We start from the raw sequence: 12075 nt of genomic DNA on the forward strand, positions 1-12075 counted from the left end.
TGGTTAACAAAAAATTATTGATATCTTTGATCCATGGAATAATAACCGTTGCACAATAGTATTTTTTGAGCTGCCTTTTTTGGCAGTAATATAATATAAGGAAATAAATAGTCAATATCGTTAGACGTTATAGTCTCACATGGTCACATCACTTCCCCATACAAATGAGCCAATGAGCCGGATGTCATGTGCCAGTCGCCGCTAAAAACATGATAGATAGAGTAAATGCCTTCATTATTCTACTTACATAATTCGACTATCCTAATATATAGGTGCTAGATCTAGCAATATAATCTCTTCTGTTTCTTCTTTTTTTTTTTTTTTTTTTTACTGAAGCAGTTACAAATGTAGGTTGGTCCATTCTATTTAGATTTGTTTCGTTGCATGCCAAACAAAATAATGTTAACCGGTTATAGAGTACTAAACAAACAAAATAATCGCTAAATATAAGTTCAGCTTTGAAAAGAATATACTCTCAGCTACCACGACAAGTTTGTTCAACTATCAGTTTTACATCATAAAGCATTATAGGTTTTGATTGTTTAAATCACGAATTAGTATGTTGAAACAATAATAACAATAATAAATATGGCATTAATCTCGATAGTGGTGTGTGTGTGTACCTTTGTGTAAATCTACCACCTAACAATGTCATTATGAGGCTCTCTCAGCAATCAATTTTGCAAGGCAAAAAAAAGAAAGATCCAAATCTCGTAGTTGGATTCTCTGAACTTGGAAACGGGATGTGAAAGGAACATCGATATCTATGAGCACGGGCTATGAATTAATTTTATACATTCTGTATTGTTTCTTTATCCAAATAAGTATATATCTTTCTTTATCTGCCGGTCAAAAACTCTGTAAACGACCGATGAAGTATTCTTGAGTAGAGTTTTAATGATTTTCTTTAGTATAAGATTTATGCTCTTCAGTTGTTTAAAATTTGTACGAGACCTTGTTTAGTTATGTTAGGTTTTCTTCTTTATTTTCTATCAAGAACATCCAATGCAGGTTTGAATATGGATGACAAAGTCAAGTATTTTCGTCTCTACATGAAAGAAACAAACCCACACCACTTTGATTTTGTTGGTTTAGACTATAGTCATCGGTTTAGTTGCATAATAACCTCCCTAAGTTTTGGGGAAAAAATGAAACTAATTAGATGGTTAATTAAATGAAACTCGCCCCTAAATTAGGAGGGATTTGGGTAAGTGGTAACACATTCACTGGAAACATGTGAAGAAAGGAGGATGTCAAGTAGCTGAAAACTCAGTATAGTAACCAACGGCTTCTCACCAACCTTTCATTAATAATTTGGTCATCCCTATATTTTTATTCAACATTTTGTTTTTCAATAGCTTAGAGCACCTTAATACCTTTCAGTGTTTTTTTATAAAAAAAAACAAAAATTGGGATTAATCATCAATCCCCAAATGTAACGTTTACTTAGATTATGTTCATTTTTCTATACACACAAATCATATTCTTTTGTTTTAATCTTCGAAAAACGAGAGGACATTAAATACCCCTAAAAAAGGAGGGGACATTACTACCAACGTACATTAACATGTTTGATAGCAAACGATTTATTTTGTTCGTTTTGAAAAGGGGAAAGTAATGTGTAAATTATGTAAAGATTAATAAACTTTTATGGTATAGTAACATTTTCGAATAATAAGAGAGGGAAAACACTCGCCATTGTCGGCAATTTAGAACCAATATTAGAAGGGTTTTTTTAGAGAAAAAGGACTTAAAAGTTTAGAGACCTTAACAACAACTTATTTAGAAATAGACATGCTTAAGTTGACAACAGCGAGTTTATTTTCTATATCGAAGAAAAATACGAACTTTTTCTTAATTAGATTTCGAATGCATGCACTATCGAGAATCGACCGTCACAAGAAAAAACTAATATACATACTGTACATATCTATATTCAATATTGGTGGGGATGGGTTTAATGTGTATTTATAATTCATGGATAAATTCACACAATAAGGTCCATGAAACTAGAAGGTACCAAAAATAAGCATTAATGACTCTTTGCCACTTATATATATGATTCTCTCATAGTACCATTTTATTCTCCCAAACCTATCTTCTTCTTCCTCTCTTGTCTCTCTCGCTCTCTCTCTTCTACATTGTTTCTTGAGGTCAATCTATTAAAAATGGGATTATATTCACTAATCACAGGAAGAAGAGGACCAAGTGGATTTGGTTCAGCTTCAACAGCTGAAGAGGTTACTCAAGGGATTGATGCAACTAATCTCACTGCAATTATCACAGGTTCACATATGCATATGCATACATTTACAAAAAAATTACATCGCTACGTTTTTGAACATGTTTTAATTATTTATTGCTAACAAAACTTGGTATGTGATTTATTATTATTGTAATAAGGAGGGACAGGAGGAATAGGGATGGAGACAGCGAGAGTGCTGTCGAAGAGAGGTGCTCATGTGGTGATCGGTGCCCGAAACATGGGAGCTGCAGAAAACGCCAAAACAGAGATTCTCAGACAAAACGCAAACGCACGTGTCACTCTTCTTCAATTAGATCTCTCTTCCATCAAATCCATCAAAGCCTTTGTTCGTGAATTTCATGCCCTCCATCTTCCTCTCAATCTCCTCATGTACACATTCTCTCTTTCTCTCATTCAGTTTAAAGCGTTTGCACCGCCTTTTTTAGCGTTTGGATTATTGATTCTTATGACAATTACAGGCTTTGAATGGTTTCCACATTAACAACGTTAATTAACACTGTTTTGGTTACCATTCCTCTGTTATTGTGTAGTACTACTATTTACGTTAGTTAGGTAATAAACAACGACACCCAATAATTATTTATGCAGCTTTTTCTTTTTTGATGTTTAATGCTGTGACAATGACATTATTTTTTCGCTCTAAACATTTGACTTCTTTCTTCTTGTTTTGACAACATCAATGTTACTTTACATTTTCCAATGTGGTATCATTTATTACTACCAAATCTCTACACACGTATCACTAGATTTGTAGATGTGTGTAGCAAGAAAAATAAATGTTATCTGTTTTTATTTTATTTTTTTGGGTGAAAAAAAAAAGTGCATACTTTTAATTAATAATTATAACAATTGTACACAAAATGGATTTTGCAGAAACAATGCAGGAGTAATGTTCTGTCCATACCAACTCTCTGAAGATGGAATCGAATTGCAGTTTGCTACAAATCACATTGGTAAATCCTATATTTATAAAAAAGTTAAAGAAACTTGGTTTCAGAAATTAAACCTGAAAATATTGAAATTTTTAATTCTTGAATTATACTGTATAGGTCACTTTCTGTTGACAAACTTGCTCTTGGACACAATGAAGAACACAGCTAAAACCAGTGGTGTTGAAGGAAGAATTTTGAATGTATCATCTGTAGCTCATATCTATACTTACCAAGAAGGAATCCAATTCGACAGCATCAATGACATTTGCAGGTAAATTCTACAGTTTTTGACTTGTTTCAAAACTAAATAAATCTTGATCTTGTAACCATGTTTTTTCTTTCTCTCAGTTACTCGGATAAGCGAGCTTACGGACAATCGAAACTAGCCAATATATTGCATGCTAATGAGCTCTCCCGTCAGCTTCAGGTCGCCTTCACACACACTGACAAACACAAACACATATATGATATTTCAAAGTGTTAGTACTATCTCAAATTTATAAACACTTGAGAAAATAAAAACTCAAAATCTTTTTGGGGACATTGTTTGGTAGGAAGAAGGAGTAAACATAACAGCAAATTCAGTTCACCCTGGTCTTATTCTCACCAATCTCTTCCAACACACTGCTCTTTTAATGAGTAAGATTTCACATCATTTTCTTAGTTTCTCTGTTTCTCTTCAAATCATTCCTTTTAATTCCGTTTTTGGCAGGGTTCCTGAAGTTCTTCAGCTTCTACTTGTGGAAAAATATACCTCAGGTACTATACTAGTAGATAGAATCCTAAGACTAAGCCAAATTCAAGATCTTACTCTATGACTATGTTACTAAATAAAGACAAATCTAAGAACAATATTTTGATGCTTCTTGTGATGTTGTCAGGGAGCAGCAACAACATGTTATGTTGCTCTGCATCCAAGTGTGAAGGGAGTAACAGGAAAGTACTTTGCTGATTGCAACGAAGTCACTCCAAGCAAACTTGCTAGAGATGAGACTTTGGCACAGAAACTCTGGGATTTCAGTGTTAAGCTCATTAACTCGGTTTCTAAAAAGAACTACCTCGGTTTCGATGACACCACTTGAATCTCTACGGTGTTCTTGTTGAATGTTACCTAAAGAGTGAAAAAAAAGTAAGAACAAGTAGAGATTGTGATGTTTCTTTCCACATTATCGTATGGTAACTCATGAGATGCATTGTTGTATGCTTAAATATTTTATCGAGTGAATATGTAACCGCGTCAATCTTTTCATAGTATGGACAATAAAAAGAAGGGTTGTTCATCACTTGATTATTCCTTGGATGATCAGTGTCTCTAACCTAAGAGCTACAAACAAGAACCGACAAGAGTAAAGTTGGTTGTGTGTGTTTTAAGTAATTAAGATCGGAAATGTTTGGTAATAGATTGTGTCATAGTTGAAGAATAGATGACTTGAGAGTCTAGTTCTCCATCACCAATGTCTCATATAGCCTCCATGGGAGATCAAGAAACAGAGTTGTAAGTCTTTTGACGAATAAGCAAATAGAGATCGAGAGATAGTTAGAAATATCAAGAATATACCAAGTAGTTAAGCATTCACCATCTTAGTAACATTCAAAAGCCAGTACAAGGAAGAAGATCTGGTGAAATCAGATATTCAGATGGGTTAATACGGTTTATTGTGCGACCGTGCAGTTTGAATTTCGGTTTGTTACGGTTTATAGTTAAACCAACTCCAACGATAGGAACCAAAATATTCTGGTCAAGAATTTCATCTTTATTTTTCTTTTAAGAAGAGAAAAATAACAAAAAACAGGAAATTTAACGACAAACTATACAACCGTATAACGGTATTATGTTGGGCCGGGCCCATTACAACGTGATTCACCACGTGGTCACACGTTTCCAATTTCCATACCTTTTTTTCCTTTTTTTTTTTAAAGATGTTCTACATCGTAAAACATCTTTACTGGAGATTGAAAATTTGGCTGAGTTGCAACAATATAATCAATTTCTGTCAATTGATATTGTAGTTAAGTTATCATATAAAAATATACATATACCAGTTACAATCAAATTGGTACGTTCTTTTGTTAATGCAAAAAAAAAAAAAAAAAACTTGATATAGGTTTGTACTTTTTAGTATTGCTGTGTGAGGTAATCCATAATTAAATCCAACAGATTGCATGTTATTGACAAAAATCCATGCTAATTAAACAAAATTACCTAATTTTTAATGACTTTGTGGCTTTGGTAACTGGTCTTTCACTTTTTCTTTTGTCCTTTGGCTTTACCTTTGTTGACTCATCTTGGCCAAAAAATAGATGTTTAATTGTTTATTATGATTTTGCCAAAAAAAAAATTGTTTATTATGATTTCAGTTACTTTTTCAGTCAAGTGTAATAATAATTATACATTTTGTGGATAAAAAGAAACAGACTCATCGGAGACAGACAAAACGTCAGATCGATGGCAACAATATTTATGTAAGGAGAAAAAAACGTTGTATATATATATTTTACAAATTTATTACTTTTTCACAATTTTATTTGTATAATTTGTCTTTGGGAACACCAGCGGAATCTTGTCCGTTGCATTAGCCAATTTTCTGCCACTAAAATTGGATCCACTTTAATCATTTTATAAATACTTTTTCCGTCTAATAAATTTCCGTCCAATGAGAATATAAATATACAAGAAAGAAACATTTTGATCACAACAAAAAAAAAGCAAGCAACATTATATATTTATTCAGACGAAAGATTTTCGATTTTCAACTTTATATTTTTCAGCAAAATGATTAAACTTTTAGCGACCAAAACCACTGGCCACATGAAGTCAACCATTTTAGTTCAATGTCATCTTTTCAATCTTATAATTTCGTTATATATACACATATAATGGTGTAGTCAATGATAATTTTATAGGATGAGACTGTGAACTAAACTATCCTCAAAATTTAGTTCACAGTTTCTATAAAACAAAAGAGAGTTGTCTACTAATTATATTGATATATTTTGTATTTAAATTCATCGAACAATGAACTAAACTGAAGTCAAATTTTCTGGTTAGTGTTTACAAGGCCATGAAGAAATAGGAAACAAAAAAAATGTAAAGATATTCTACGCATTTGGGCATTCTATTTAACATTTTAATATTATCTTTCAGGAAAATTTAAAACATTTGACTAAATCTTATTGATGTTTGCGTCTATTTACAATTTTAATATTATTGTTTTAGTACTTCAAAGCCTTTTCCATCTTTCAATATAGAAGACCCACGGATCTCGCGGTCAACGGCAACCATAAGGTCCATCCGTAACACATTAAGATTCTATGAAATAAATCGATACTTGTATTTTCTTAACAGTTACATGAAAAATGAATTCTAACAACGATTTTTGTTTAGTATAATTTTGTCATAATCAAACATTTGTCTAAGTTTAATTCAGATTTTGTTATTCATCATTCAATACCACCATAAACCCGAAATACGAAACTACGATTGATTCATGGGATTATCATACAATAGTAAAGAAAGACAAAATCTGATTATTAAGAGAAAAGAAAGGCTTATGCGATAATTAAAAGGCTGAAACTTATATTAAAACCAAAGACAAAAAAAAGCGATATTAATTAGAAGAGGCGTTCCCATGGTGATCTTTGCTAACATTGTCGTCATTGTTGCTACGGTTAGCCGGAGGAGCTGCAGGAGACGGCGGAGGGATCTGGTGACGTGGCGGGTTAGTAGGAACGGTGGAAGGAGGATTTGCTGCGAGAGAGATATCGGAGAGATCGTCAAGGGAGATCGGAAAAACGCTCTGAGAAGGTCTTCTCTGGTGACGGCTTGGTCTCTCCGACATGGTTAGCTACAGATTCAGACAACAAGGATTGGGAAGAGAGAAAAGAGAGATAAGAAGAGAGAGATTGTTGTGTGTGAGAGTGATGAGATCGGGAGATAGAGAGAGACTGTTTATATAAAGAAGGTGAAAAAGAAAAATGTGTTAGGTAGACAGTGATTATCCGAATTGAGAGCATGTATATTGTAATTTTGTAAATTCTAGTATATTACAAGAATAAAAAAGTTAATTTTAATAACAAAAACATGAAAGAAAAGTAAGAAAAACAAATGAAACATGAGTTTGGATGTCAAATAATTCTCTCTTTTTTTTTTTTTAAAGTTGTCTTATAATTCACTATTTTTAAAAAATTAGCATAGACTAAATCATTTAGTAAAATAAAGTTATTTAGTACAAAAGATTTTAGGCAATGTGGATTTCGTGTTAGTTTATCAATCAAATGCTCTTTAAGAAAAACTGTATTACCATCTATTTTGTACTGTTTTTCTTTATATACCATTACATCTTCAATTATCATGTCATCTATAACTATGTTTTAATATATATGAACTACGAAGAACATAATTCTTCTTATCATATTTTTTTTTTAAAATGTGTGAAAAGTATTGTTTTCTGTAGAAGCTGGTTCTAAGTAGCAAGACTAACATCTCTATGCATGGTCAAATGGTTCAGTAAATGTTCTGTGCATGGTCAAATGGTTCAGATACAAAATTATGAATTGTACCTTTTTAACAAGTAAATTTACCCCACAGTTCCTTAAAAGTTTATCTTTTGTTAGGTAAGTAATTAAGATTGACCAAAATTTTGTATTTTAAGTATGATTTGTTTTAGGTCAATAAGTTACTACAATGTATCCATCAGATACATGAGTCCATGTGGTGAGGGAGATACAGAATTTAATAATCACCATTAACTGTATTTGAATAGTCTTTACTTTCTGCAAAGTCATAATGTTGAAAAAGTTAATTGCAATTAAATGTAAATCTTCTCCAATAACCATCATAGTTCATTGCATTTAGTGGAAACAAAATTGTTCATTGCATTTGATGAGAATATAGATAATTGGTCTGACAGATCTTATATATATTGATAATATGAACAAACTTCCGATAAGCTTTGTCAACATAAATAAATTAAGAACCCAAATTATTGTAATTTGTTTTAGTTTTTTTTTGTCTAGAAGACAAACATTTCTCCCCCATGTGAGGAGATGTCAGTCTCGTTGGAATTTAATGTTGTTATACGTTCCATAGAGCCATACGACACGAATACAAACATGTATTCAATTTTCTGTGTCTGATTTTTCTTGTTGATAAGATAGATTTAAATGTGACACACAGATGGTGATTTCATATGGGATTGCTGATTAAAAAACTCAAGTAATTTTACAAAAGTACTAGTGCTAGTGCTAGATATTATATCTAGCTAGTAACTTCGATAGATCATCAGTGTCCAGTGACACTGATTTAGTGTCCAATAGAAAGCATCCAAGTTTTTGCCAAAAAAAAAGAAAGAAAGCATCCAAGCAATACATATAAGTTTCATTTGCATTATATTCAACAGTACCATTTTCATATCTTGTTTCAAAAAATACATCAAATTATTTTCCAAACCTTCACATATAATTTGAGAAGAAATATTACAAATTTAATATAGGTTCAGCATAATTTAGAAAATATTATTCAATGTTTAAAACTTCTCCTAAATTTTGGAGTATTGCTATTAATCCTTTTAATGTGAACAAAACATTGAAGCGAAGGTTGCCAGATCAGCAAATCATAGCCGTTGATTCACTTCCAATCCAAAAGCTAACATTCATCAACTGACAAAACCAACCAACCAACCAACTTCTTTCGCTATCTTACGCCAAAGCTCTCTTAATTCCTCCGTTTGCATATTTTCCGGTCAGATCAAAATCAGAATCAGAATCAAATTTCTCGTCGTGTCGGAGTAAATCAAGCCATGGATTCCGGAACCAAAGTGAAGAAAGGAGCCGCTGGAAGAAGAAGTGGTGGAGGTCCTAAGAAGAAACCGGTTTCCCGTTCGGTTAAATCCGGTCTACAGTTTCCTGTCGGTAGGATCGGTCGGTATCTTAAGAAAGGTCGTTATTCGAAGCGTGTCGGAACCGGAGCTCCGGTCTATCTCGCCGCCGTCCTCGAGTATCTTGCTGCTGAGGTAATAAAGTTCTGAATTCAGATCAGCTAATCATTTCATCGGAATTATCGCAGTTTCATCGATTTCACTAGAATTCTTGTGGGTTTTGTTCTGTTGCTTCGTTGACCATCTATAGGTGTAGAATGTCTTCTTCTGATTTTAGGGTAAATTGATAATCATCTGAGGTTGTAAAATTGAATTTGTTAGATACTATATCACGAGTAGATCAACCTCAAGACATGGTTTCACTTTCAATTAGGTTTAACATCTTTGCTTTGCAAATCTCAAAATCTTAGATAGAGATATATTAGCGTTACATAAAAACTAAAGTTGCATAGTCAATAAAACCTAAATAAAACATCTGCAAGTAAACTTCATTGAGAATCTATCATCATGTAACACCGTTTTGAGAATCTGAATACCTTGGACTGATGTGCATGTTACATGTAACTCTTGTCAACAAATCTCTGAGTAACTAGGATATGCAAATATTGCATACTAATCTTTTTGATCGAATGTGACAAAACCCCATTTTAAAGTTTACAAGTCTGATCCGTTATATATATGTTGTCGATTTAGGTTCTCGAGCTTGCTGGTAACGCTGCAAGAGATAACAAAAAGAACCGTATTATACCACGCCATGTTCTATTAGCGGTGAGGAACGACGAGGAGCTAGGGACACTACTCAAAGGCGTAACCATTGCACACGGCGGTGTTTTACCAAACATAAACCCAATACTCCTCCCAAAGAAGTCTGAGAAAGCAGCTTCAACTACAAAAACACCCAAATCACCATCAAAGGCAACCAAATCCCCTAAGAAATCTTAGTACTTCTTTCTTCATTCCTCTGTATAACCTACTGTTTCTATCTCTCTGTACGTTTCTCTGTAAAGACAGAACAGAATATCTCTTTGTTGTTGTGAGAAAGCTTAGTTTCTCTGATCGTCGTTGTGAAATAAAAAATGCAACGTTTCATATAGATTTTGCACAATCAAAAAGTATTCATATAAACAATGTATTATTATTCGACTATCATCATATGAGATCGAAGATTTGATCAAAAGACAGAACAATGATCTATAATTCCGATGGAAAAACAAAACTGATGTAATCTTAAGAGCTTGTGAATTTGGTGACAGCTTTGGTTCCTTCAGAGACGGCATGCTTAGCCAATTCACCAGGCAGAACAAGTCTCACGGCGGTTTGGATTTCACGAGACGTGATCGTCGGTTTCTTATTGTAACGAGCGAGACGAGACGATTCCTGAGCGAGTTTCTCGAAAATGTCGTTGATGAAACTGTTCATGATTCCCATCGCTTTACCAGAGATTCCAATATCTGGATGAACCTGTTTCAATACCTTGAAAATGTAGATCTTGTACGTCTCTGTGCTCTTCTTCGTCTTCTTCTTCTTCTTGACAATCTCGCTCGTTCCTCCTTCTTTCGCGATCTTCTTCTCCGCCTTTGGTGCTGGTGCTTTCTCCGCCGGTTTCTTCTCTGCCTTCGGCGCCATTAATCCACGATACAGCGATTGTGATGAATACTTCTGGGCAATGAAAGATGATTTTTGAGGGTTTCGGTTTTGAATTTATACGTTTCGTGTAATGATGTATAATTGGATCCTGAAATATGACATAGATCGATGACGTGTCGTTAGATGAGGAATTGTTGTCAGACTAATCAACGGTTAACGCTAAAGTCGGCGGTTAATGTGGGCTTTAATGGGCCTTGACTAATATATTTACATAAAATAGGTGAAAATATTTTAGGCCCGTTGAGAAAGTCGCCACGTGAATTTGGAGTGTTTTCTTCGGAATTTAATTGATTTTGGTGTTTGGAACATTTTAAACTAAATACAATTATTTTCTTAATTAATTATTCTTGGTATTTAACGCTTTACGAAATTCCAGTAGTCTTTTCCTTTTTTTTTTTTAGATAAAAGTTTTATTTTGTCGTTTTCCTTTTTTACAAATAACTTTCTACCGTTTAATTAACCTTTTGAATATATATTATCATTATGTTTAACATAATAACAAGAGTTTACCAATCAATTCCTATGATCACTTAGCAAATAAACTTCGATGAGTTTTTCTTAGGTATATATATGCATGAACAACAATGTAAAAAAAATAAAATAGAGGACCAGTAATTCAGTACCATATAGTTAATCAAATATTTTAAAAGTTAACTTTATTCACATGCAAAAGATACGTTGAAAGTGGTACCAGCTGATGGATAAGTTTTGTAAGAAGTATAATGTATATTTGACATTATGGTATAAGTGATTTTATGAACTTTTGATGATGTAAACTTTGTACCAGCTAATGTGTTTCCAAGAAACACTTCTTTCGACACATACAGTTACCAAACTTGGTGGTCCCTAAAAATGTTCGAGAATCCAACCAAAGCCTTCCCAAGGATGTGGGGAAACTCTTAAGTACATCGAACTCATTCCTGCCTTACAAAGTATATCAAAATGTTAAATGTTGTTGAACTCATATTGGCTGGTTTTGGTTTACTTATTCTGATTGGTGATGTACTAATGCAAAGAAATAGTAGGATATATATTGATAGAATGGAATGGAACAACAGGTTTGAGAAAGAAATCATTTGTAGATATGGGGGCTGAATTCCATTTCATATACAGTATTAATGATTCGATTCACGCTAGGTCGCTAGCTACATGCATGGATAAACTATTCGAGCATAATTGTTTTACGACAGTTTTTCTGTCTAAACGTCATTTGACATATATATTTTTCTCCATTAACTGTTTAGTGCTATAAATAAGCGGCCATGATATATTTTTTTCCATCTTCAACGCGATTTTCTTATGGCAGTATTCCAATTTTAAATACTGATTTGTTTTGTTTTCCATGGATAATGAT

At 33.1% G+C, this 12075-nt stretch overlaps 4 protein-coding genes across 5 annotated transcripts; 2 read left to right on the forward strand and 2 right to left on the reverse strand.

The window, feature by feature from the left end:
• The first annotated feature begins 1984 nt into the window (after positions 1-1984).
• Positions 1985-4533, forward strand: AT5G02540 (NAD(P)-binding Rossmann-fold superfamily protein). Its single transcript, NM_120332.4, has 8 exons — positions 1985-2286; positions 2404-2635; positions 3140-3219; positions 3316-3469; positions 3547-3625; positions 3753-3837; positions 3911-3957; positions 4080-4533. Exons 1-8 carry the CDS (start codon positions 2169-2171, stop codon positions 4278-4280), a joined length of 996 nt encoding a protein of 331 aa, NP_568102.1. The 5' UTR covers positions 1985-2168; the 3' UTR covers positions 4281-4533.
• A 1996-nt stretch (positions 4534-6529) lies between these two features.
• AT5G02550 (uncharacterized protein) lies at positions 6530-7194 on the reverse strand. Its single transcript, NM_120333.3, has one exon. It carries the CDS (start codon positions 7035-7037, stop codon positions 6807-6809), a length of 231 nt encoding a protein of 76 aa, NP_195875.1. The 5' UTR covers positions 7038-7194; the 3' UTR covers positions 6530-6806.
• A 1590-nt stretch (positions 7195-8784) lies between these two features.
• On the forward strand, positions 8785-10776 carry HTA12 (histone H2A 12). Of its 2 annotated transcripts, NM_001203279.1 has the most exons (3): positions 8942-9209; positions 9281-9352; positions 9768-10165. In NM_001203279.1, the coding sequence occupies exons 1-3, from the start codon at positions 8997-8999 to the stop codon at positions 10014-10016; spliced, it is 534 nt and encodes a 177-aa protein (NP_001190208.1). In that variant the 5' UTR covers positions 8942-8996; the 3' UTR covers positions 10017-10165. The 2 variants fall into 2 exon arrangements, with proteins under 2 accessions (NP_195876.1, NP_001190208.1); NM_120334.3 differs by lacking the exon at positions 9281-9352 and having other exon boundaries at positions 8785-9209; positions 9768-10776.
• Positions 10215-10736, reverse strand: AT5G02570 (Histone superfamily protein). Its single transcript, NM_120335.2, has one exon. The coding sequence runs from the start codon at positions 10698-10700 to the stop codon at positions 10302-10304; it is 399 nt and encodes a 132-aa protein (NP_195877.1). The 5' UTR covers positions 10701-10736; the 3' UTR covers positions 10215-10301.
• Positions 10777-12075: the final 1299 nt, after the last annotated feature.

This window comes from Arabidopsis thaliana, chromosome 5 (genome assembly GCF_000001735.4).
Source record: "Arabidopsis thaliana chromosome 5, partial sequence".
NCBI lineage: Eukaryota > Viridiplantae > Streptophyta > Magnoliopsida > Brassicales > Brassicaceae > Arabidopsis > Arabidopsis thaliana.

What these genes read in the sequence shown, in the direction of transcription:
- AT5G02570 (NM_120335.2), bottom strand. Translation starts at nt 10,700, where the DNA reads ATGGCGCCGAAGGCAGAGAAGAAACCGGCGGAGAAAGCACCAGCACCA.
- AT5G02540 (NM_120332.4), top strand. Translation starts at nt 2,169, where the DNA reads ATGGGATTATATTCACTAATCACAGGAAGAAGAGGACCAAGTGGATTT. An exon ending in GTTTGCTACAAATCACATTG is followed by an intron (nt 3,220 to 3,315) that starts GTAAATCCTATA and finishes TATACTGTATAG; the next exon opens with GTCACTTTCTGTTGACAAAC. An exon ending in AGCATCAATGACATTTGCAG is followed by an intron (nt 3,470 to 3,546) that starts GTAAATTCTACA and finishes TCTTTCTCTCAG; the next exon opens with TTACTCGGATAAGCGAGCTT.
- AT5G02550 (NM_120333.3), bottom strand. Translation starts at nt 7,037, where the DNA reads ATGTCGGAGAGACCAAGCCGTCACCAGAGAAGACCTTCTCAGAGCGTT.
- HTA12 (NM_001203279.1), top strand. Translation starts at nt 8,997, where the DNA reads ATGGATTCCGGAACCAAAGTGAAGAAAGGAGCCGCTGGAAGAAGAAGT. An exon ending in TCGAGTATCTTGCTGCTGAG is followed by an intron (nt 9,210 to 9,280) that starts GTAATAAAGTTC and finishes CGATTTCACTAG; the next exon opens with AATTCTTGTGGGTTTTGTTC. An exon ending in TGTCTTCTTCTGATTTTAGG is followed by an intron (nt 9,353 to 9,767) that starts GTAAATTGATAA and finishes TTGTCGATTTAG; the next exon opens with GTTCTCGAGCTTGCTGGTAA.